Source organism: Clupea harengus, unplaced genomic scaffold (genome assembly GCF_900700415.2).
Source record: "Clupea harengus unplaced genomic scaffold, Ch_v2.0.2, whole genome shotgun sequence".
Lineage (NCBI taxonomy): Eukaryota > Metazoa > Chordata > Actinopteri > Clupeiformes > Clupeidae > Clupea > Clupea harengus.
Genome location: NW_024879962.1, coordinates 1,850 through 27,859, shown reverse-complemented (window position 1 = coordinate 27,859; position 26,010 = coordinate 1,850). Strand labels below are relative to the sequence as shown.

At 42.3% G+C, this 26,010-nt stretch overlaps 2 protein-coding genes across 6 annotated transcripts; both read right to left on the bottom strand.

Moving 5' to 3' along the window:
• Positions 1-303: 303 nt before the first annotated feature.
• znf296 (zinc finger protein 296) lies at positions 304-8,493 on the bottom strand. Of its 2 annotated transcripts, none has more exons than XM_042705805.1 (3): positions 8,251-8,493; positions 6,651-6,962; positions 304-2,776 (listed from the first exon to the last, which is right to left on the bottom strand). In XM_042705805.1, exons 1-3 carry the CDS (start codon positions 8,300-8,302, stop codon positions 1,431-1,433), a joined length of 1,710 nt encoding a protein of 569 aa, XP_042561739.1. In that variant the 5' UTR covers positions 8,303-8,493; the 3' UTR covers positions 304-1,430. The 2 variants fall into 2 exon arrangements, with proteins under 2 accessions (XP_042561739.1, XP_042561740.1); XM_042705806.1 differs by having other exon boundaries at positions 6,657-6,962; positions 8,251-8,492.
• Positions 8,494-12,517: 4,024 nt separating this feature from the next.
• LOC122130939 (CLK4-associating serine/arginine rich protein) lies at positions 12,518-22,350 on the bottom strand. 4 transcript variants are annotated; one of them, XM_042705803.1, is made up of 20 exons: positions 22,219-22,350; positions 20,336-20,468; positions 20,139-20,236; positions 19,647-19,748; positions 19,334-19,413; positions 18,478-18,562; positions 18,148-18,287; positions 17,951-18,047; positions 17,751-17,829; positions 17,403-17,476; positions 17,263-17,304; positions 16,703-16,888; positions 15,701-15,982; positions 15,262-15,441; positions 15,081-15,120; positions 14,019-14,079; positions 13,588-13,693; positions 13,359-13,453; positions 13,219-13,243; positions 12,518-13,067 (listed from the first exon to the last, which is right to left on the bottom strand). In XM_042705803.1, the coding sequence occupies exons 2-20, from the start codon at positions 20,432-20,434 to the stop codon at positions 13,031-13,033; spliced, it is 1,908 nt and encodes a 635-aa protein (XP_042561737.1). In that variant the 5' UTR covers positions 20,435-20,468; positions 22,219-22,350; the 3' UTR covers positions 12,518-13,030. The 4 variants fall into 4 exon arrangements, 2 of the variants coding, with proteins under 2 accessions (XP_042561737.1, XP_042561738.1); XR_006151978.1 differs by lacking the exons at positions 13,219-13,243; positions 13,359-13,453 and having other exon boundaries at positions 15,077-15,120; XM_042705804.1 differs by lacking the exons at positions 13,219-13,243; positions 13,359-13,453.
• Between the last annotated feature and the right edge of the window lie 3,660 nt (positions 22,351-26,010).

Below are 26,010 nucleotides of genomic sequence, written 5' to 3'. Positions count from 1 at the left end.
ACAGAACTAATGTAAGAACTATGAGTCTCTCCCTGGTTTACCTCTGCAGTCACCTTTCTACCAGAAATCTTTCTCTGAAATCCAAACAAAACCTACATGGTCTCTTTCTTACAAACACAATGATGTTAAAGTGAAATACAACAGAAGTACTGACCCAACCCTTTAACTGGCAAAGAACATCACTGGGACATGTTGATCTGCTGAATGAAACTCTGTTGTAACATGGTGTCCTAACAAGCAGGGGCAAGTCTCTGCGCCAGTCAAAATGACATGTGAGCTCGGCACAGATTTCTATCTTCGTTCTTTAATAAGTTTCACAGGTATGGAAGGAGGAGAAAGGGATACAATTCTTTTATAAACTTACAAATAAAGAAGTCACAACCATGGCGAGAAAAGCATAGCTGCTACTACTGTACAACAGGATTGACCTGAAAGAAATGCAAACAAATGTATTTTGCACACACACGTTCCATACTAACTACGGAATTCACTGAGAACTGTGTCCCTGACGACAACAAATTCTAAGAAATAAAAAAACACATCTTGGATACATCATCCCTGTCTACATAAAGTGAGCATCATATCTTCTACCACTCACAAACCAACAACATTGAAGTGCTCATTTATGGCTCACCACCATGTTTTCTAAGAGGCATATAAGAATTTTGCATATCTGCAAAAACTGGTATTTACTATGATCAAATATACTTAGGAAAGGGCCTTGGGCAAAACAGGCACACGAAGGAGTTTCAAAACATTGAAAAAAAAACAGGCAATGTCGGATCAATTGACTATTTATGGTCAAAACTGAATGCCCATTTTGTTTTAAGCGCGGCAGAGGTAAGCAGTCACAACATCAAAGTCCCTGAGACAATGGCTTCTGGCTATTCCAGAATCGTGAACTACAAAAAAAGGTTTACAGCAAACACTACTCGCAAGCAAAATGGAGAACCCATTTTATACTAAATAACTAAAGCAAGCGGTCTCTACATCGGCCAACAGCGGTTACTGATGTCCATCCAGTTATTCCTTTGAATTGTAGAAAACGTACATGTAAAATAACCCGTTACCCAGATTTAGTAGTTGTAAATATGTCAAATATAAAGAACCCTCTAAGGAACAGCAATAACCCTTACAAAGAAAGCAGTACTATTTTCCTGGTTTTCCCACTCCGACTCATGAAGAGGGGGGAACCCCACCAAATATCCACATGATATTCACATTGAATCTTGTCCAGTGCATTTTTATATTCCAGTGTGGTGACTTACAGAGAGTCAGTCGTACAGAGTGCTTTAACTTCCACTGGCAGCAAAGCTATTCACAAACAGCAGTGGTGGCAGTTCATTGAAGTCAGATACTACAACAATAGACACTGACGGGGACTAATTCTATTTTATTTATTTCCCCACACATTCTTTAAGACAAGCAGTTCAAGCCACACTTATTTCCTGTGTGACTGGAACATCAGCGCTCTCCTCTTTACATTCTTCACTGATGCTTGGACTTGTCTGTTCCTGGGTCTGGCTTGGCACTGTGCCACTGTTATCCTTCTTCTGGACGTCATCACTGCTGCTGAGAGTGTAGGCGCCAGCGCTGGCATGGCTGAGGCCGTGAATCTTCCTCAGATGCTTCTCCAGGGTTGCATAGACGGTGAAGGGCACACCGCACAGTTGGCACTGGAAGGTAGGCTGGGCACCCCGGGCACCATGGGTCTTCATGTGGCGAGTGAGCTTGCTGCTCTGGGCGCAGGCATAGCTGCATAGGGTGCAGCGGTATGGCCGCTCACCTGTGTGGCTGCGCCGGTGCACGGTGAGGTTGCTGCTGTTCCGGAAGCACTTGCCACAAAAATCACACGCCTCCTCCCTCTTCTTCCTGAGCGAGCCTCCCTCGGCGGGTCTCCGGTCACTCTGTAGCGGCCACACGAGCATGGCGTCCGCGTCCTTCTCGCTCTCCCACTCGACTTGTTCGGGACCCTTGGGCGTGCAGTTGCCACTGGCGATGCCGCTCTCGCCGCTCCCCGCGCTCTCCACGGAGCCCTCGGAGGAGTTGCCAAGCGGCGAGGGCTGCTGGGACTCCTCATGCCCGTCCTCATCTGCCTCCAGCTGGGGATGGAAATACTGCAGCTGGGTCCTACAGGGAGCTGTGGAGCGCGATGACAGAACAATCAAGCCTGGGCCAGCAGGGGGCTGAGGCGTCTCCTCATTCAGCACTCCTTGTTCTCCTTGGCTACCGCTGGTGCTGCCATCTCCCTGCCGACATAGCGAGGCTTCGTCAGCTCCAGCTCCAGCTCCAAGTGCATCGTGGTGGCTCCTCGTGTGCTGCGCCAGCTGCTTGCTCTGAGTGAAGGCGAAGCTGCACAGGCCGCAGCGGTACCGCCGGTCGCAGGAGAGGGTGCGGCGGTGCGCGGCCAAGCTGCGCGTAGAGCGGAAGCCCTGGCCGCAGTGCTCGCAGGTTAACGGTGCATGGAGGGGGCGGGACGCCACCAGAGGGGAGGCAGAGGTAGCACCACCCGTTGCCCCACCTTCAGAGGCCCCGTTCACCTCTACTAATTCCCGCAAATGCTTGGTGAAGTTCAGGCTGGTGGATCCCTGTGATGAGGTGAATGCGGCAGGATGGTGGGGTTGGGGTGGATGGGCAAGTTGAGCAGCACTGGCGTCCTCATCTGCCTGGTAGAGGTTGAAGGAGTGGGTGTGTTGTGCATGCTGAAGCAGGCTCCAGGCACTGAGGCACACAGTCTGACACATCTGGCAGGTCAAACTCTCGGGCTCCTCTGCCACTGAAACACAAATATAGAAAAAAAAAAAAAAGACATAAAAAAACAAAAAACATTTTTCAGGAAAAAATGTATTCAACAGAGAACTGATAGATAAGCATAAAAGAGAATGCCTCGTTTCATTTTGGAAAGACAGAAACAGAAGCAATGGTGAGAAAATATAACAATAACTTAAACCTTGTATTATCATACACACTAGGACAGTGCAATGCTCCCTCTCCAAGCAAATCCTTTTAAGTTTGATTACTAAACTAGATAGATAACTAAAGAAAATGTGAGTGTTTATAAAAGCAGTTGAGACAAATTCTTACAAAGAGCCATCCACCAATTACACTGTAAATTAGAATATGCTGGGAGAATACAGTAAAGGTTTATGAAAATGTATCCTGAGTTGCATAATCACAGTAACAGTTACAGCGTATGAGGGCAAAATCATAAGCTCATCTCTAGATAATAGTGAAGTTTAAAACTCTGGAAATAAATGCAGGCTGTATTCCAAACAATTTAAACAAATGTGAACAAATACAAAAAGTAAATATTAGGACTGAGAAACATGAGAAATAGCTTGTATTCATCATGTTTCTCAGTCCTAATATTTACTTTTTGTATTTGTTCACATTTGTTTAAAATTGTCACAAGTGCTCATGCATTAAAACACTTGAAACATAGATTTAAAATGCTCATACAGTGCCATCCAGAATTATTGGCGCCCTGATATAAGGTTGAAAAAGGCTGATGAAAATGCCCCTTACACATGTTATCTTTACTCAGCAAATAAAGAAAACATTAATTCCATACAAGCCCATTACCACAAGAAAAAAAGTCACAGGTGATTATAAAATAAATGTTATTCCGAAAAACATATGTGTTGTAATTATCAGCACCCCCCCTCATTTAGGATTTTGTGCAACCCCCTTTTGCCAACAGAGAACCACTGAGATTTCTCTTGTAAAAACACAGCAGGAGGGATTTTCAACCATCCCTCAATGCAGAATCAAGATTATGGCCTTCTCATGTGCAATCTCTTCTTCAGCTCAACCCCCAGGTTTTCAATTGGATTTAGGTCAGGGGAGTGGGATAGTCATGGCAAAAGCTTGTTTTTTGTGTTCATTTAACCATTCTGAGTGGATTTTGATGTGCTCTGGGTTGTTTTCCTGCTGGAAAATCCAACCACGACCAAGTTTTGGCTTCTTAGCAGAAGTAGCCCGATTTCTATGTAAAATCACCAGGTACTTCCTGGAATCCATTATGCTACGTATGAGATCAATACTGTCAGGGCCTTTGGAGGAGAAACAGCCCCATTGCATCACAGATCCTTCACCATATTTAAAACTTGTATTTATTTGTATTATTTGCCTTTCTCTGTACCCATCTTTATCTCTATGTTATGTTAAAAGCTCAATTTTTGTCCCAGTTAAAGTTCCAGTGGCTTCTGGCAAACTCCAAGTGCTTTTGCTTGTGATGAAAAGATAGAAATGGCTTCTTTCTGGCATACCTTCCAAACAGACTGTTAGCAGGGAGGTGACCGTGGTGTATTTGGAGATATGGTGACCTCAAGAAGCTACCAAACTCTGGAGTTCTGAAACTCCTCACCGTGGCTGCTGACAAAATAACCGTGTGTCCTTTTCCAGGCTGGTTTGTGATAGTTTTGAATTTCTTAAACTTCTTAATTCCTAATTGTTGATATGGGCATTTTAACTCGAGCAGCTATTTTCATTCACAGACTTACAAGTACAAGTCAACACACCTTTGCCTTACTGCAATGGAATGCTATTGAATCTTTCCCATGGTGATGGACGACTAAGGGATTTGGGCCCTGTGTCACCTCATACCTATATACACTATACACTTCATATCCCAGTGAAACAGGAAATCATTGTTGACTGTTTAAAATTCCATAAATACTTAGACCAACTTAAAATCTGTAAAAATGTGTTCATATTCCGTGTACATTTCCTTAATTCTAATTAGTTCGGGTGCCAATAATTGTGACATATATGATTTTGTTTTTAAAATGCATTCTTCATTTACGGCTCCTTTATTCTCAGAACTAAACTAACCCAAAATAATTTTCAATATAATATTAACATTAATAACTGATAAAGTTATTTCTTCATAAGCATTTTCAATCTTCTTTTGCAAGGGTGCCCAACATTCTGGAGGGCACTATATAATACACAGGAATAACAGGAAATATGATCTTTTTACTGTTTTACTGAATCACCACTGATGGTCTATTAGTTTTGTAGTTTACTTAGTCATATCATTTTATACTTTGACAAAATAAACTGCAACCTTCACAGCAATCAAATGATGAGTTAAAATGAAGAAATTGACAGGAATAAAAATGTTATTTCACCCCCCACCAGCACACTTCGGTCTCATGTCTCCGTCTGTTGTAGCACTGGGGGCAGGGGGCTTTCTTTTGTAATGAGCTGATGGAGTGAAACACAATACCAGCAGTTCCTTTTTCCCAGGCTCTTTTTTGTGAGGATTCACATTTGGCCCAAAGTGCCACTTGCATACTGAGCAAAAGCAATACCTGCTAATTAAAACTCCACATTGGCTTGATGCGCTAATGAGCATCCCTTCCCCACCAGAAGGAGAGAGAGAGAGAGAGAGAGAGACACTGGGGCTGGAAGGAGAGTGAGCTACTAAATCTAGTAAACATCAGAGAACATGTCACCCTACTGATGTAAAGGTGATGACACTACCGGAAATATGACAACACACACAGGCTGACCAGGCATTTGTTTGCAGTGATAGAAATGAGCAAATCTGCAATGATACTATGTTTTCAACTGAATCATTTTCATGCATTTACATATTGTTTTTGAAACGGTCTTTGACTAAAGGTGAAAAAGTATACTGTTAGCCATATCATGGCAAACTGCCAATGCTACTCAATGCAAATAAGAGTTGTCAGAATGGAGAAACAACATGCCTCAGTAGACAAGGGGGGTTTGGACGGAAGGAAGCTGACTGTTTGGCCTGACCACTCAGCACCTCACAAAGGAAGTGCCAAAATACACGTGGCAAAACTCGCAAGACCCACTTCTTCCGCACATAAGACCCACTTCTTCCCCACACAAACACACATCAAAAAACTCTATAGAACTGTTTGTGCATTCATGTGCACACATGCATGTGGCTGGTGCTGATGGCCAGCTCTCTGGTTGAGAGGCCCTTGGCCCGATGTGGACAGGATAAAGCGGAACCAGTTACGAGTCAGGAGAGATATGTAGACAGACATGTGGTCTGCACTGGTGGCACTCATGTACTCATGTTCAAATATGACAAAAGATCAGTGGGCAAATACTGCTGCCAGTGCATTACACCACAACGTTGATTTCTAAATGCTGTATGGTCAATAGATTACTATTTCAGTACACCCTAATTTGATCACATCCCATGTGTTGTAAACCTATTTAGCTGATGAGGATGCAACACATATGGGCCTATATGCACTCTATTAGATTTTTTCATGACAGGATATGTTCAGGGTATAAATGAGATAAACCAGTACCAACAATCCATGTCAGTACGAGTGTGTGAAGAGCGCGGGTGATGCAGTGTCATGTGTTTCAGTGGAAGGATAGTTAGTGTGTGCACTGTTGCCCGGTCTGCTACCCTTGTTTACATGTCCCCTTTCACTTGAGACCAAAGCTGAGGGGATGCTCAGGTGCAACTTTCTCTGCACGTCCCTGGGGCCAGTATGGAGCACCACTGGCTGCCCTCTACACACAATTAGTGCACCTGTCTTACAGTCACAGAGGACCTGGCACCGTGGCAACCCACGCTAATGAGCCTGACAAGGGGAGGCTTGTTAAACAGAAGGGGGTCATTTGAAGAAAAAAATGAGGAAATTGCAACTCACACTCACCTGCATTATGCTGTTCTGACTTCTCAGGCCAGGACCTGTCCATTATTCTCCTAAGCTCTACGTACTCCATCCTGACCTGGGTTCTGGGGACGCATCTCGACACACAGCTGGTGGGCGAAGGGGGTGTGTGGCTCTGATGTCCAGTTATGTAACGACCACAGCCTCCCTGCTTGTGCTGAATGAAGTCCAGGATGCAACCCAGGGGGAAAGCCTGTCCACACTGTCCACACGTGAGGACATCAGGACCCCCGGTCTTGGGAGGGGAGGCTCTGCCTGGTGAAGGACACACTGCTGGCTCGGGGGCATCTACATAAAGAGGCAATGATGAAGAAAGAGAGTGATCTGTAAGGAAAGTCAAATACAGCTCAACTTTTCTGTCAGCCAGTTTGTCCTCCAGACTACCGCAGACATTTTTTCATGCCACTCAAAGTACGAAATGTCAGGGTGACCATGACCTGTATCAAAATGTCTCAGTATGTCGCTCACGCCTATCTAACAGCACCTGACCACTTCCTCTGTCACGGTCACTACTGCTCTGACTAGCAACAACCTCTTTATGACCAATTAGACAGTGCAGTGTTTTGCACACATCCTGATGACAGTAAGGCAGCACAATGCCAGAAACACATGCATTTGTAAATATGAGAGAGATAATTCTTCAATTTGTTATTAAAACCTTGAGTTTGAACTGTCTGAGGAGGCTTTCAGAAATGCCCTGCAGGTAGGATGCCTTTGCTTGCAGTCAAGGCTGGACCCACCTGCCCAAACTAGGCCGCAAGACATGCTGCAGGTACAGACAGTTCAGCGGAAAGCATAAATTCACAGATGGTTATTCAAAAATGTCACTTTTCCTGTTTGAATAGTGCTGGGTGTTTGCGAAACCACAAAAGGCTGTTACATACAGCACTGAAAGCTTGTGGTCAGGCTATGCACGACTGGCCTTCATAGTTCCACTCTTTGTCATAGAACATTTCTGAAGTAACCCTTACAAATAATTCAGTAGCATTTAAATTAGATTAATTAAATTAAAAGGAAGTCATTACAACCACTATTCACTCTGATAAGAGTTGGTTTACAATATCCTATGTGTTTCACGTTCTTGCCAACAGGCTATTGTTTGCTTTAATCATTGCCAATTAGGCTGCAAGCACAAACTGGGAAGAGCAAAGACTCAGACATAAACTGGACCACGAAGACGTGCAATAAGGAAGTGCCACAGCAGACCATTTACCACACTTGGTTTGTAAGAGAAAAGAAAGAGTAAACAACTGCCTCAGCACTGTGAGCATGGACGGTGACCTTGATCTTCAGCAAAAGTTAAAAGCTAAATAGGATCAACAAAAGGGATGACATGGATGCACCAGTAGGCTACTTTGTGACCCATTATGCGTCAGTTAATTTGTAGAAGCTAAAGAAAAAAATGCATCTTGTGTCGACAGCCTCGTGTGCAGGTAACAGGTTCAGGAAGTCTGGTAGCCTAGGTCTGTCCGTTTTATTTACTGTGGGTGATTTGTAGCCAGTTGTGTTGGTAGGATACAGCTTGATTGGATACAACTAGTCTACTAAGTCTCTGATCGAATGTCTAGAAGCTTACCTTCAGTTGTCCGTAGGTGTTGTGGTCGACTGCCAAGTTTACGTCTAGACATTCTATTGAATATTTCCGAAGCAAATGTTCATCTGTGAATATCAGACAGGTAGATGAAAAAGATAAAGGTAAAGCTATGAAAAATATTGGCAGCTCATTTATGTTTCAGTGCCGTCTATCGGTAGGCTATGTGATCAAGTTCTAGAGATCTTGGCTGCTGCGTAAAGAAGGGTTGGGGCAGCGTTTTTGAAGCGCCGCCTGTCAAAGTTTCTCAACCCCGCCTCTTCGCGCTCTTTCCACTTTGCCCTCAGTAAACGTGTAATTTTCATAAGACGGGTTGGTGCTTTGAATTTTCTTTTTTTCGTACACAAGTCCTTCAGCCCTTAACCACTGCTCCAAATTCTCTCAGAGCATGCTCTACTTCCTCGACCAATGGTTTCTTGTATCAGCAGTGCAAAGTCTTAGTTTTTTTTCTTGTTGAAGGATGTGGTTAAATATGTCGTGTTATGTTCAGTGTTCTTAAACTTATATTGTAAATGAGTGCTATACTCAGTAGGATAGGGCCGATGACTTCTTTTTGAGCGTGTCTCTCGAGGGGCATCCCCGAATTGGTCCGCTTCAGTAAACCGCCACTTTGGGAGAGGTCCCCTGTACACCTTTCAAGAGCAAGCCGCGAGCGACAAGACGGTGTTAGACTCCACTACTCTGCCTAATTGCTCAAAGGCATCACAAGATTAGGCCATATTGGCCATTCCTTTCATGTATCCTACTGATTTGTAACAAACCCTAATATTTGTTGGCTAGTCAGGATCTGCTTGAGTATGAACGTCTAGAACAATGTTCCTGATCTGATCTGATCTGATCTGATCTGACTGACACACACACATACAGGTATGTCACTATTTAATCCCAATAATGTCTAGTCAAATTGATCACCTTTGCCCAAAGTTACCAGATTTGAATGCCAAATCTTTTATAGCTGAAGCTGTCACACTTATCAACTAAGAATCGTTGGGGTGACTCATTTAATAACTCCCGCATGCCTTGTCACAGCAGACGGTGACTAATACAAGAACTTCCTTGAACAACTTGCCAACATCGAACGTCAGGGAATAGCCAAGGCAAAACTTCCCATACAGCTTCTTGAGACTTTATAAAGGAAAATATTCAGAAAAGAAATAGGGGACAGTGGGGTTTGTTGAGCCACCACCTGTATCTGGGCAACCATACACAATTTATGTGAATGTGACCCTAACTTTAGTTTGCATTCTCCCTTTTCATCTTGCTGTGGAACATAGAACCATGTAGATGAAGTGGTAAGCATATTTTCTCACAGAAAAGTAATTTTTTGCCATATTTCCAAGTGTTTTTTATTTTTCATATCAGGTATAGTCAGTCTCGCATAAAAAGTAATTTATCTCAGTTTAAAAAGTTACATTTGTATATGTTGATGAACTGACGGTGTGTAAAAACTTGAGTGAATTAGCAAAAGTGTAGCTCTGCGTTGCTAGACTAAGCACTTTTCCCCAAAATGGTGGCTGTGGGGAAATAGGGGACTGTTAGGCAGGGGCACCTCCTGTCACTAGCGCTCTCTCCAGGGCATACGGGGCACGCCTCATCGGGCCCAATGGACCGCGTATTTTTTCTATTGTCTGTTTAAGCAGGTACACTGCTAAGGTTTCAATTAATGGCACACATCCTGAACTTGTGTTGTGTGCATTAGTTTTATGTCTGGTTCATTTTCCTTGAATGTCCATTAAACTTACTGTAGGCTCATTGTAGACCTCAGCCTACTCAGCACTGTAAACTAGGGTAAACTTGCTGATCTCTGCTTCAAGAGATGCACTTTAACATAATTATTATCTGCAAACACAGTGATAGCTCGACTGAGAGTGTCAGGACTTGCTTGGTGGTGATCTATAATCACTTTTAAAGTCAACCAAAACTTGTTCTCCAAAAACCTTACTTTATTCTGAACTAGCAATAACATGCTTCAGATGGCCCTATAAAAAACCTCAAACATGAACAGAACACAGTCACCTCAAATGTGTGTTTAGATTAATTTTGTTCATATCATTTTTTTTTCTTTGATTTTATGAATATGTAAATTGCAAACCTGACCTGACATGACTTCTCAGGCTATCAAGAGGATCAGAAAAAAGTACCTGGCACTGGTGATTAACTAGCTAGACAAAATCACTTAGGTAACACAGCTTCACCTATTCTATTAATGTAATGTTTCTATCCTGTCTGTGACCCCCACAACCGATATAATGTTAGCTTAGGTGAACTAGACTGCTGGTTGGTAATATTTTTTATAGTTGATCTGAAGTGCTTAGCATACTCACCGCAAACATTATATTATACTATATTACCGTAGTTCAGTTGTATGAATGTATGCATACAGCACTGCATGCTGCATTTCTCATATTCACATAACTCTTAACAGGTGTTCTTATAGGAAACTATAGGTACATGCACAGAATAGGAAAACACAGTGAATACAAATCTCAGGTGCACCAGTGGTTAGTTTTGCAATAAACAAACTAACTGCAACCCAGATATATTGATTTTTTGTAATCATTTCTCAGGCCTCTGCTAAGGCATTCTCAGAGACTGGGAAGCCTCTTAAATGAAAGATAAGAAAACAACTGCAGTGTCAAAGCGCTGTTTAGTCCTGGAATCAATCTTTCTTGTCATATTACATGTTCCAAAGGGAATTCATACAAAAAAATACTGTTTATAGTTTTGGGTTCTAGAAGTTGTCTGCTGGTATGCTCAGGAAAGCTCCAAATAATGTCTGAGGAAATCAAACATATTGTTTTTGAACACTAGTACAAGGACTGGAACATCACTGAGAAGTGTGATGGTCGTATAAGCTTAGCATCTAGTTGGCCAATGGCTGATTCAGAAAACTCAAAAGTAGTGAGAGAGTACAATGAAATATTGGTGAAGCGTTTTCACTGTCTTCTATACACTTAGAACACACCACTCTGAAGAAATAACCCATTTCAGTCATACAGCTTTCAGTCTTTTTCTTTGTTATGTTTTGTACACTGAACGGGGCAAAGGCCTTACACTCATAATGTTGTTCTGCCACCTAGTGGAGGAATGATGTACTCTACACAACCGAAGGCTTTCAAAATTCTGGTTAATTTACTAATTTACTAATTTAAATTTTCTGATTAACAAAGCCACTACAATTCCACTTGCGTCCCAATCTGATTTCCCTTACATTTTCAGGCGCTTTGTTGGTTAAAGGTAGCTTTGCCCCGTAACTGGATTTTTAAAGATGTACAATTAAAGGGATCTGTTTTGTGTTACAGTCAATAAACTGTGAACAGGCATTTTTGAAGTCTGATAGACCAGTTCTAGTTTTTTTCCTCTAATGCATAACTGACGACAGAACTAATTTGAGCATCTTTGCATGCATGCATGGGGCATGACTCCATAGAGGGATGGAATCCCATGCTGCTGGTGATTAGCTCTCACCAGTCCTAATCACCCTGTACACGTCCGACTTCCCCTACAACAGTCATGCCACATCCAGAAGTTTTCTGACAACTCTGCTATTGTGGGATGTATCAGGGATGGGCAGGAGGGTGAGTACAGGAGCCCGGTGGATAACTTTGTGCAGCGGTGTAGGCATAACCATCTGCAGCTGAACACCACTAAGACCAAGGAGATGGTGGTGGACTTCAGGAGGTCTCAGCCTCCTCTGCTACCAGTCTCCATTGAGGGGGTCAGTGTGGAGGTGGTCAACACCTACAAATACTTAGGAGTTCAATAAACAATAAACTGGACTGGTCAGCCATCATTGATGCAATCTACAAGAAGGGTCAGAGCCGCCTCTACTTGCTGAGGAGGTTGAGGTCCTTCGATGTCTGCAACCAAGTGTCCTTTTTTATGCTGTGGTGTGCTGGGGAGGCAGTATAAAGAACTATATTTTTGCACTATCCACACAAGCAGCACAAAAACACTTTCCTCCTGGGCATCTACACTGTCACTCACAATCATGCATATTGTACCATAGGGTCAGACCCATTCTTGTATCTGTTACCACCCCACTCCTTGTGAACATGTTCTCCCTATGTGTATATGATTTGTGTATGTTGTGTCTGTGAGTTGTATAAGTTGTATAAACTACTGGATGTAAAATTTCCCTCGGGATTAATAAAGTATCCATCTATCTATCTATTACTTGACTGGCTTGTATAACGTAAGGATCCATCAGAAGAAATCAACTACATAGCACTTGAATAAAAAAAAGAGAAGCTTGAAGTTCTGAAGTATTTTATTTGCATTTCCCAGCAGATAAAACACATGCACACTTCACATGGGCCTGGTGATTAGGCGTTGATATTATGACTGTATAGAAGGGGGAGACTGCAGTGATAGTTGACACCTGCTCTTACAATATAAACCAAAAAATGTCCACAAGGTCATTCTGGCAATGACTAAATCTGTAAGGGAAGACAAAGTGGGGGGGGGGGGGGGTGCAGAAATATATAGTGGTTGTTCACTTCCGTAGTTTTGTGCTGCAACCATAGAGGTCCATTCTCTGACGAGAATCCTTTACATGGACTCAGAAACTGTGCAGTTGTACTCCTTCAAAACATACACAAACAAAAATGAGGAAACTGCTGAATTTGAGCATGTGGAGGTATACTACAGATTGAGGATGGCAGACGTGTAACTTGTTTGATTTTAAATGTTGGTCTTCTTCCAACGTCCTGTCTGGTTTCCTGTGTCTCTTTCCAGGACGCGTGTTGTAGATTTGTTCAGTAGATCAGTAGCGGTAGTAAGGGCTCCTGGACCGTGACCTCCTGTGTGGCAGACATGTCACTGTTACACTGACGTTCAGCAGATCCCAGACACATCATTCTTTGACAATGATAACTGTGGTCTTAAATTTAACTACACTAATCTTTTGCTGGGGTGTCAAACTGTCACAACTTTCACAAAAATAAAACTGACCTTCGGGAGGAACTGTGATCTCGGCCTGTGGGTGGGAACACATTTGTTTACTTCTCAGTGAACTTGCTACTAATGACTTCATATAATCTTCATTTTAGTTGTATTGCAGATGATGTCAGCTGTGGTACTGAACAACTTACTATATTTGGGCACAGGGGAGGGGGAGGGCGAGTGACTCTGTCTTCCATACTGCCTCTCCCATTCATCCCTCTCTTTTTCTCGACGCTCACGCTCCCTATATTGAGTGTTCATACGAGTACAAAAACCTCAAATGGCGCTCAGTGTAGCCTGCTGCTATTCATAAACTCACTAAGAAAAAGACGCACACACACACGCACACACGCACGCACACACACAGTGTTCTCTTACTTCATGCGGATCTTGCGGGCCATGGCTCGGAGTTCGCCCTCACGTTCCTGTCGCTTGTTTTCCTGCTGCTGGACCTTCACCTGGGCTGCCTTTTTATCCGCCTTGGCTGGGACAGGAAATGACAAGAAGGATGTTAAAACCCACTCTCGAGTACTTTTAGGGCAGACATACACTGTAAAACTTCTCAGTGAGTAACACTATCAGGACAACAAATACCCTGTCTGAAGGTTGTGCAGTCACACAATACAAATTTTACAGGGTGTCAAATACTAGGACGTTCACTGAGCCAAAATATATTATAGTGTGTGGAACAGCTATATGCTCTGAATATCATATGGATAGCAAAGAAGTTTTAATTCTGATTGATTAGAACATTTTCTATGCAAATCCAAATGAATCTGGTTTGATTGTATGGATGTATGGACACTCACACTGCCTGTTGAGGGCCTTCTGCATTCGAATCTTCAGTTTCTCTTGTGGAGTCATCTTGGGCTAAAAGAAACACATTGGCATCAAAAGAAGCGACCAAAAATAGGAGGGAAATGGAAATGTTTATGGAACTGGTAATATAAGGCTAAGGTCAAAGGCACGCACTAAGGCACGATTCAAGGTCAAAGGCACGCACTGAAAAGCCTCATATGCTGCATAAGCATTAAACTAGGTATGTACAATAAGGACCTAAAGCTCTTCAGACTTGATCACATGGCCACAACTAATGTGTAACCATCATTCAGACAAGCATATTTTTGAAACAGCAGTTTGAGTGTCAAAGTGGCAAGCTCCCTCTTCACTTCCTCCGAGCTGGAATTTATGACAGACTTTCAGTTCTGACATTCTATCCATCCTGGGGTTTCTATTTTACCAACGCAAAATCCTGTCATGCTGGAACATAACCAAATGCCAGGTTTAAAGACATTTAGCCAACTAGCAAATCTCAGCACTTACATAGTACTTTTACAAGATACATTTATGTTTGTGTGATGCTCAAAATATCTGGCAGATTAAAGTCAGAATGGTTCCAACCAAATGTGTCATGCATTTAAAAATGTTGAAAATGTCAAACATAGTAACAGGACATTGCTTTTCAGAACACCACGAAGTCCTAAACTTAATCAAGCTTAACGTTTTGCTGTTAGACAGTGGAGTGTAGTTCCATTTCTCTCAGCCATGGGACAGGAAGAGAAAAAATATAAGAATGGAGGTGAAATGAAAACAAAAACAAAACAAAAAAATACACAAATAATATTATGCACCATCAGCACAAACAAAAACACAGGCGCATAGACTCTTCTAGAAGGACGTCCTCAGGAGGGGAGCTCTGGAAGGGCATAATGGTTGCCTGGGGGACCAGTAAAGCAATTCTGAATGGATACAAAATTTCACATGGCACAGAAGAGGCTGCAAGGCCTGGTTTACAACCCCATCAGCCTGTCAGGGATGAGGGAGGCGTAGACTTTAGCAAGAAACCCAGCGAGATCAAAATTCTTACTGACTTTGGCAGCTCCGGACTCTTTACCACCTGGAGTATCAGCCCTGTAAGAACGAGAGAGAGAGAGAGAGAGAGAGAGAGGGAGAGGGGGAAAAGGGGGAGGCGAGAGAAATATAAAACCATTGACTTGAACAGGGGAGGTATGATTAAAGGTTGCTTTGTCTGGTGGCTTCTCAGCCACTTACTTTCTCAGCTTGTCAGAGAGAGAGCTGGTGGAGGGTGGGGCCGAGCGGGAACCGGGGGATGGTGACCGGCTTCGGGGAGGGGACTGAGACGGGCTCGGACTGCGGCTCTCGCCACGGTGATGGCCCAGCGTCCGACTGCCTCGCCGGAAACGATCGGCTGAACGAGATATGGAGCGAGACCTAAGAGGAAACACGAGCACATTTAAACAGTTCTCTAGACAAATAATGTTTGAGAAAAGAATATAAAAGTTTTTAAAAATAATAAAATGTCGACTGCAATATGCAATCACACACTAGTCATGCTCATCTGAGGGGTGAAAGCCAAGATTAGGTCTTATTTTCTAAAAACGTGCATGTGCTGAAACGTGTGTAGTGTCTCTGTCCTCTTTACGGTAAAACCTCTATGGTCCAGTCCAGTTTACAGTTGAGAATGCCCCACCTAGTGCGTCTGTGAGAAGTGTATCGTCGGCCCCTGTCCCTGTCCCTGTCCCTATCTCTGGAGCGGGAGTGCGAGTGCCCACGGTCATAGCGCCTCCTGTGGCTACCACCTCCACCGCGTTGCTGGGAATGGGAGTCGGAGAACTGCCGCGATCGGGACCGCGAGTACCGGCCGTCCCTGTTTCCTCGCCAGCCGCTGCGGCGGGAGTGAGAGGAGGAGCGTGATGAGTGTCGCGATGAAGACGGGGAGGAGGAGGACTGGCTGGAGGACGAGTGCCTTCGGCTGTGAAGTGCGAAAGAAACAAAAAAAAGTTGTTACTCACACACACAGGTTTACTGAACGGCAAACTGTTTTCATGTTCAATGTAATAGTTTTATGTGTTTTTCATCTTCAGAAAAAATTGTTACCTACCATTTTTTTTTAAGGTTAAGCTAGAAATCATGGTTTGTGACAACTTAGAATGACCATTACCAATGGATAAGAACAGTTTGCATTGTTAATACAGACTCATGACCCCTACATAGGCCCTTCAGAACATTATACATGTTTCATCAATATTTGTAAAGGCCGATCTTAACGTCATAAAAACTGCAATTCTGATGTCAAACTGACATAACCCCGGTCAGATTACACATTTTACTTGAGTTGAGCCAAGTTTGGCACTTGTTTGGTTGAAAAAACATGTTCTAAAAACTGATATTGGAAGCTAAGTGTATTTGGGATGTGACAGGTTTTAAAACTGCCCTTGTTGACCTGGTGCCGTTTCAGAAAGCAGCCGAGACATACGCAATCACAATGTGCCGGATCATTTCACCCCAAAAACACAACTTTGGCGATAAGACGTCATTTCACACTGGTGTTATGTCAACTTTGCATTCACGTCAGTCCCCATTTTCCTTATTCTTTGCCCGAAACCTATTTCCAATGTGACCTATCTCTGAGGAAAACACATGACTAATATAAGGACACAGCCAATGACAAGCCAAGGGGAAAGCTACCGACCGGGAGCCCCTGCTATGACCTGCGGGGTGCTGCTGCTGCGTATTGCTGGAGGGTGCGCTGGCTGGGGCTTGGGAAGGGGGGCCGCCCTCTTCATCACTGCCTCCAAAGCTGGTGATGAAGGTGATCTTCTCAGGGCCTGGGGTGCGCGAGCGTGACCGCGACTCAGAGCTGGACTCGGACTGAGGGCTGTGGTGGGGAAGGGAGGACAAGGACGGACAAGAGGAAAACACGTGTCCAACAAGTTCAGACTTGATTTTAGATCGTTTCGATTGTTTTGTGTTCAGAGCAGTGGGTCAAATGCAGGATTTTGAGTGATTTATTGAACAATATTGAATATTTGCAGTATGCAAGTTCACTAACAGAGAGCACAAATAGGTTACTGTTTGACTTTTTCCTCCCACTACTCTTGCTACCTGGAGAGGCTCTATAGCCTGCACGTACAACATGGATAGAACAGTGATTGAGACTGAGCAGTTACTCTACATGACCATTTTTAGGAGGAAAAAATCCCAAAACAATGCAAGAAACCGAGCTAATGAAACCCATTAAAAAACACTCACCGTTTGTAGGGATCGTAGGTCGGGCTGTCTCTCCTTGCATAGCTAGTGAAATGAGGACAAGAGTTTAGACTAATTCCGACTGCTGCGTGTGTGCATGATGTAAAGTACTGGGAGATTGAGCGTGACGGATGATTTCCTACCTGGGTGGACTGATCTGTCTGCCTTTCAGTCGCTTCTCTCTGAATTCCCTTCTTTGCCTGCGAGACCTCCGGCCCTAGGAGCAACAGGGACACAGTGAGTCATGACATCCCTTTCAGACCCCACATACGCAGGGTTGGGTGCTAGAGCTTGTTTTAGATATACCAGTACTGGTCCAGATAAAGGTATAAATGTTTCTAAGAGTTGTTTAAATACAGTCAATGTGAGAACCACAACAGTGAGTACTAGCTACTTAACAGTAGCATCAGACATGAACATAGTTCATTGTTAAATGAAAGCCACTGCTTTAAACCATACAAACAAGACAACACAATTATAGTCCTCCTTACAGAGTACATGGCCTTCTCTGCCTCCAGAGCCTTCGCGTGTTTGATGGCCTCCACCTCTTCCTTGTCCTTCCTCAGCATTCTGCCACAGAAAGCCAAAGCTAATGGTTAGCTTTTGTAACAGCTGTAAAAGCCACCAACTTAAAACTGACAAGACTGTACTCTTCTGCGTGGACATTTTGTTTGTATTTTTCAGCCATTACCTCACAAAGTCTCCTTCTGCCATGCCATAAGGGGTGGCCATTCCGTTCAGCTCCATCACCTGCTCCTCATTGATCTCATCCACGTCCACTTCAACATCTGACACAACCACACACACACTCACACTCATGAGGCAAGAGGAAACTGGCTAAATGAGTACTTCCACTGTAAGGAAATGAGAAAGACCACGGCTGCTCACCAATGTCAGGAATGCCTTCATCGCCCTCAGATTCACTGTTCTCAGAGTCCTCCTCTTCGCCTTTGTCTGACAGAGGGTCAGGCTCAGTGACTGTGCTGTCCTCATACGTGTAGCCAATCGAAGCCTTCTTCTCTGCAAGCCTGGTAATCACAAAATAGCAGCAATTGTCAGGGAAATATAACATGAAAGATTATATTCAGAATGAGAAAGACAAACTTGTAATTTTGGCTGAAGAGTTCATGAATGCACGCCAAAACCAAAACCCGCCTGTCAAAATGTCAAGTAACTTTGCGCGGCTAATCATTTAAAATGTATAGTTGCTGTTCTCACTTTTTCTTCTCATCTTCATTTGGTCTTTGCAGGCCACCATATAATTCATCCACGTAGATCTGATACAAACACTGTTCCTCTGCGACTGAAAAAAAAAAAGACACAAGAGAAAAGTTCATCACACTGCCAAAAGGGTGGCACTCAACTGCAGGCCAGCCTGAAAATTAACAACTCCCATCTCCTTGAGTGGAATTGCTGCCAAGGCGGCAAGAGACAAGGTATCAACATCCAGTGAAACATGGCAGAGATCTTCACATAAACTTCACAATCTACACATTTATATCAATAAAATAGAAGAGAAAGCACTGATCAATGCATGGATACAAGAGCCAAGTACTAAACTGCCATCAGCAGGAATATGCAGTGTAGGCAACCAGACGAGCTCTGAGTACTGTTTCCGTCCCCTAAGGTCATAACACCCTCAAAAGACGCATCGACATTGTTGAGATCACATCGAAGCATCTCAGCATTATTTCTGTACTTCCTCTAGAGCTGGCTTACACTCTATATTGTTCCAGTCATGGATTTATAAAGCAATTTGAAGATGTTTGCAAAGGGTTTTAAAAATAAAAACAGAAGGTTTTCTTCATCATTATGAGTACATCACTATGAAATTTCTCATTTGATATTAATATTTTTGGAATATTAAGGGTTTAAAAAATTGATCTCAAAAAAGCTTAAATAAAGCAAAAATAAGAAGAAAAATGAGGGAGATCAGCAGGCATGTCCGGATTTCCTACAGGGACATTACTAAATTATTTTGCTGATACTCTCTCATGTGCATCTCATGTTGATTACTAAAAACCACACAGAGCGACAGCAGACAGGTATGATGAAGAACTTTGATGAAACTCACTGCTGGCAAAATCATTCTGCACCAGCCCTCTGTAGCGCTCATAATTACACTTCCTCTCCTCAGACTCCTGCTCCTGGGTGCTGCCAAAGAAAACAAGAGAGTAAACAACTCAGAGCACACAGGTGTTGAGCAGCACAACACAACTCGGTAAGCATCTCTCTATGTGCTGGGCTGTTTCTATGTTAAGACAAGCTTTTATTCACCATTAAATTTGGCTTTTTTGTGTGAAGTCTCTTGTTTTGGTGTCTTTAAAAAAAAAAAGTATTAAAATAGTGGGATGATATGAAGTCTGAACATATAACCAGGTACTCACACTGTGTTCAGAAGTGGAGGTGTGTAAGTGGGGATGTAGTCCAAATGCGCCCGCACATCAAATCTGTCGATCATATTGTTGACATCTCCTTGCCATGGCATCCTAAAAAGAACAAGTTAGTTGGATTGCTCAAACAAGACAAAATATGTTCCCCTGCAATGCAAGAGAGTATTGCTTTCACTGGTGTTCTGTTGATCAACTGCACTGTGCGACACGGTTCAGAAAGAATACTGACATACATCATTTATCCTGCTGCATATATCAATGTGTACCAAAGTTTTGTTTGTTTACATCCGACTTACAATGGGTACATTTAGTGACACTTTTGTGTCGACTGTGCATTAAAGGTAAATGTGGAAAATTACACATGGGATCATGTGTAATGTCAAATAATTTTAAGTTATCTTGAAGTTAGCTAGATTCAGGTACGGAGGCTGGTTCGGGTATTTATATCAATTTCATTTGAAGTGAGAAACAAAAGTATCAATTTACATATTGATAGGACTCTCAGCCGCCAAAGCAACAGCTGAGTCCAAATGGATCTTGTAGGCCCTCCCGTGCACTTGTAAGAACTGGGCTGGGTCCTTTTTCTGCAGATTAGGACACACATCAAAGTTTACATTACACAAGTTGGAACTTTCAGGTATGGCTGGGATTTAAGACCGAATAGTAACAAGAGTTCTGCTCACAATCTTCTCATAATATTCCCGTCTTCGTTCCCCACGCCGCTTGTAGTCGACCATCATCCCGCGCAGCTTGCGCTCATGCTTCCGAGCCTCCTGCCACATGATGGCACCACTTGGGGTGGGCACACACTGATGTCTGGAGAAAAATTAAAGTTGAAAGCAGGGCTAGAAATATCACAATATGTGGTGTTGGGTTGGATCTAAGCTATTCCTTATTATGCCACCTTTTTCTTGCCCAAAAGCAGTAGGACTACAATCAAGTGATCGCGACAGACTACGAATCTTGTAGAGTAAAAACAAGTGGGTGAGCTCCATAATCACCTCTACACCCAGTGGATATCAAGTTGCCAGGTAAATACTACTACTTAAGAGCTCTATATCATCATATAATATATCATGTTAATCATAGAAACCCAAAAGAATAAAACCAGATGTGCTAGTGAGCATTGGCTTGAAATAACTGACTTCTGTCAACATTTGTTCTGTTGTTCTACAAGCTCCAAGTCATTGTTTTTTTGGTTGCTAGTAGGCTTTACTGACAGGAATTTGCAGCTTGTTGCTCTGAATGCAAAAGATCGGCAGGACTGTTGTGGTAAAACCTGTGTAGTGGCAATCGCCAGATCATATGATGCAATGTTTGCATTTAAAAACTTCATTGGCTTGTATCAACTTCACCTTGATAAAACACATGCAATAAATGATTCACTGAGAATGCGTTTTTTTCTGTGTAGATGCAACTGTGCTGTCAGTGCTCAACACTTCGGTTGAGTGCATAATCCAAGTAGTTTTATGGCTGAAGGGTACAAGAGGAGTTCGCATTGCATTGCATTGCATTCCAAACAAGAGCCTTCTGCCATTCCCGGGCCTGCGCAGTTGACGAGAAGGCCCATTACATTAGGAAATTGTGCGAACCTGACTATTCCAAGCCATTCAGGCAATACACTTTCCAGTGTGTGCCATGTCTGACGATTAGGTTTTAGAACACACTCTGTAGCAACACTAGGTATTAAAAACCTACCCGTAGATATAACATAAGGCATTCCATATAGCCTTGCTTTATAGGCCTGTAACATTAATCGCAGCGTTCAGCATGCCGGCTCAAGTTAGTACACTAAGTTACAACCTGGTTAACCCATGCAGACATGTTTTAGTTACTCAAAAAGGCGAACTCCGAGGTGATCATGTGCCATTCCTCCAACGTGCAAAAGCTATAGAAAGCAGTGTAACGTAACGTTAGCTAATCGAAAACTACGTCAACACACAGTGTGAGCTACAATTAATGCAAAATACGCAAGATACAATCGAATAATAAATATAATGATTGAGTGTTTACACGTTTTCACTTTATTACAATCTACTGTTTCGCTTAATATTTGGAGTATAGGAGTGTCGAGTGGTGTCATGCTAACTAGCTCATGTTACAAGCAAAGCCTTCTTCTCAGGCGGCTAACCTACATCTAGCCATCTAGCTAGCGATAACAAACAAGTGATTCCTAAGGTTACATATTCACTAACGTTACGGAAAATAATACAATATATACTCGCAACTCGAAATTACAAGCATGTTAGTAACTCGCTCAATAACATTATAGCAATACATCAGTATTACATTGAAAATATTTTGCAACTTTATAAATTAGCCAGCTAGTCCAGGTGCCTAAGGTTAACGTAGATTATTCAGCTTGTATGTGGTGTGAGCTAGATGTGCTAGCGACTGCTTAGCTACATTAATATATCCGCTCACTAACGCTACCATTACATGAACGTCAATAAGAAACGCATTAGCTATTGCGGTATAACGTTAAGTGAGAATGTAACAATTATGCATCATATCAAGCGTTGTGATGGACATTTTGAAGAAAGAAAAGTCAGCCAACTTTACATACCTGACTTGTCAACTGAAACACTTCAGCTAGCATTTGATTTGTCAATGCAACCGATGTCTTCCGATCATCCTTCTTCTATGGGATAGTCTGGAATAAAAGGTGAACACTGCCGTCTACTGTGCTGGAGTTCCTCTAGTTCAACTGCATATCATACTTGGGAAACGTTCACCACTGAAAATTAGCCTCTCAGGAGAATATAGCCAAGAATAGTAAATTAGCTGATGGGATGTAACTAGCATAAAGGTGTCCTTGTTTCTTTTGCACTGTACATTTGAGGAATGCCTGTACTTGCGAAGGGACGATAACACTGGTTGAAAACACGAAACGGCTGTGCCGTGGTTACTTCACGTCGACGTAAGCTACGCCGTGATTCTCGAACAACAACAACCGCTATCTATATACCAACCTGTTAAGATTAGGGAGAGTGTCAGTGCAGTAAGAACTCTTATGATTACATTGCGAGACGTTAATAAATGTAAAATCACAGCGTGACGTCGTCTACCTTTTCTTGTTATCATCTAGTTCGGTAGCTATGTTTGCTCGTAAGGTATCGATGCATGGGCTTTTAGAAGAGAAACAACGACTGGCCTGCTAGCTAGTATAACGTTACATTTAAATACAATATCATGCGTTAGGAAGCCTCTACGGTGGCGAAACAAGTGACATGAAAATAGCAGCAGTTTATGTTAATCGTGTAATTTAATTTCGGCGTCTGTTTGCTCATCTATCCAGCAACTCGGACTTCGACTGTTCGTATGGTCGTTTGTGATCATCCGCTAGTGAAGATACGTATCGATTTAGATAGCCAATTAGCTAGCTTACTGTCGCTACCTAACGTTAAGGTTTCTTGTTTTTATTCAGGTAATACCAGTTTAATCTTTTGTCATTTTAACTTGTATAAAGTAAAGAAAGCTAACGGTTGAGGCTGTTACTGTGATACAGCAATTTGTTCGATGAAGTGATGCTAATGTGTTGGAAATCTCGACACAAGCCTTATCCTGGCTTTCTGTCGACTTGTTTTAAATTGATTTTTACACCGCTGTGGCTGTTTACATTTGTCTTAAACATAAGCTGTTACGAGTTAGCAACAGAAACAAATACGATCGTTCAAAAAGATGCGCAATTTGATTTTACCTACAACGATGAAGTGAACACAGACATCCAGACAATCTACGCTTTCAACCACACGGTCTCTCGGAACAAGGTATGTACAATGAATATACTGGAACATGCAAGTGATGTGTTAAATGTCAACATGTAACAAGTAGTTCACTCATTTGTTGCTATTTCTTATCCAGACCGAAGGAGTAAGAGTGTGGGTGAATTTGCTATCGGAGAATACAAAAAGCCCGATCCTTTTTGTTGTGAGGCAGAAGCAGGCTGTGTTGTCCTTTCAAGTCCCCCTAATCCTACGTGGTCTGTGAGTACTGGATTTGTTTTAACGACACAACTGTCTCGATCCATGCCAAACTCTCAGTAAATAAGAACAAAACATTGATGAGGATTCTCGTCATATCATACATCTAATGAAGAGAGCTATTGTAGTATTATTTCCCTATGGTATGTATAGCCTATAGACTACTGGTATTTTGCATAAACTAATTTTACGTGTCCTGAAGCTTGTAGTAAACTCTCAGGAGGTGTCAACCTTCATTTGCACCTGTACATTATTAGTAAATTATATGTGCAGGCTCATCAAACAAAAGCCCTAAACCTTGTCCAGTGAGACAAGCAGTTCATTCATTTAATATTTTGCTGATAACTACTACACTGCAGCAAGTAGACTATAACTAGTTTAGTTGTATATGATACGTTGCCCTGACGTTTTCCAACTCTGTGAAGTTTTTATTCTAGAGATACGTTTTAACCTACCCCATTATTTTTTGTTGAAGGTACCAGAGGAAATATCAATACACCCAAGTCGGACGTACATTGTGTCAGCCACCTACACGTGCTGTGGCAGAGACGCAGTACTTTTATGTGGATGTGTCTACACTCTCCAGTTCTGGAATCAGCTACCAGCTGAGAATCAGTCGTGTGGACAGTTTCACATTGCAGTAAGTAGGAGATGTATGTTACCATTAGGTCACCATAATGGATTCAGTTACACATTGAACAAAATGTAAATTTCTTGTGCTGGGTGTTAGGGACCAATGGCCAGCACTCCAGTCCCCACCACTTTTGGCAACTGAAAATAAAATCTCACTACAATGAATAGAAAGCTTCTCAAACAACATGTGTAATCATATGGATAGATGGTAATCGAATTGATACACAAAAATGAAAGTTTGTTTGGTGGAAATTAAGTCAATGGTCCACTAATTCAAAATAAGTAAATTATATGAAATCAACATTTTTATTAGCTCATTGTGTCTGTTTTTTTTTATATACAAACATGATACACATTATATGCGCAAGTTGCAAGGCACTCCTCACCTATGGTGGTATTCAAATTTTTGTAATTGTTTAAAGGGAAACCTATTTTCTATTTTCCCATCTTTTTTACTGGGGACAAAAACGATTGAAATTGGTCCAGTATTGCGTTATAACGCTATAACCAGCAACCGCAAAACAGCTATACAATGTAATCCCATGGGGCAAGCATCTGCGTCAAACAGATTGACAGGCTCATAATGTTATTTTAAGTGTCTTTACAACATGGAAAGGATCCCTACAGAGATAGACCCAGTGTCTGTTTACCTCAATAACTATAAAGAAACTATAAAATCCGCTGGCCACTAATTGAGACATACCTCCTACTTCTTTTTACCATGTTTCAACATTTTAGTTTAGCCCTATACAATGCGTCCCCAAAAAAATGTATTATAGCCCTGCACAATGCACCCTTTGAAATTTGGTAGTATTTGGGCTACGCTCATCATAATAGCAGAGGCAGACACGCACTAGCCCAGTGACCGGTAAGTTCATGTAAAATCTTACGTCCCCAGGACGTTTCAAACCAAACTGACAGCCATGACACCAGCCTCAAAGAGTTGCCCTTGTTAACTCTTCTCAGGCAACTTTAAAAGGTAGACGTTTCATTTAATGAATTTACCTTGGGGTTAGGCACCCAATACCATAATGCAAATAACTGATCTGGTAATAAATATTGTGGATATGCATCAGGTTTGGGTCCCATAAGGCAGACCCATTCAAGAGTCTTTTTGGTTATACGTCTAATGTAAGTGCCACCCCACTTTTTTCATTGGTGAGCTATAATGGAATTTCAATTTAACAGTGATCAAGTGTTTGATTATTCATGTCCACACCAATCAAAATGAACATTAGTCCTTTTTCTTTTTGAAAATGAGCATTCCTAATATAAACACTGATGTGTCCATGGAATAGAGGGAATAAAGGCTCACATGTCTCTGTATTCCTCCTCCCAGGACTGATTCGAAATTCAGCTTCACTGCAACTCCATCCCAACCTCAGGTAGGCATTGCATTGCTATGTATTTGCAGTTCAAACTTACAGTGAAATTACTTTGCCATTATATTGTAAAAGAGGCCTCTTGTGTCTAAGATAACATCTGGCACCAGGAGTTCACTGTCTTGTGTCAGGAAGAGGAAAAAAGATGATGTCATATAATCATTTTAATGGTCTCTAGTTGTTGACACAGAGGAACCTGACACTCATGCTAGGTGTGTCTGGTAGCTTAGGTGTTGTGTGACCCACATACACCTAAGGAATAAGGCTACATTTACAAAAATGTGTTGTGACGTGGTTGTGATGTGATGATTTATGAAAAGAGACCAAACCAAATGTCCTGTAGCCTAAAATGGCGTTGTT

Coding starts and splice junctions, on each gene's coding strand:
- LOC122130939 (XM_042705803.1), bottom strand. CDS start 20,434: ATGTGGCAGGAGGCTCGGAAGCATGAGCGCAAGCTGCGCGGGATGATG. Junction 19,749..20,138: donor GCTGAGAGTCCTATCAATAT/GTAAATTGATAC, acceptor TGTTCTTTTTAG/GATGCCATGGCAAGGAGATG. Junction 15,442..15,700: donor ACTTCTCACAGACGCACTAG/GTGGGGCATTCT, acceptor GTTTCCTCTTAG/GTCTCGCTCCATATCTCGTT.
- znf296 (XM_042705805.1), bottom strand. CDS start 8,302: ATGTCTAGACGTAAACTTGGCAGTCGACCACAACACCTACGGACAACT. Junction 6,963..8,250: donor ACACCTACGGACAACTGAAG/GTAAGCTTCTAG, acceptor CTCTTTATGTAG/ATGCCCCCGAGCCAGCAGTG. Junction 2,777..6,650: donor ACAGCATAATGCAGGTGAGT/GTGAGTTGCAAT, acceptor TTTGTGTTTCAG/TGGCAGAGGAGCCCGAGAGT.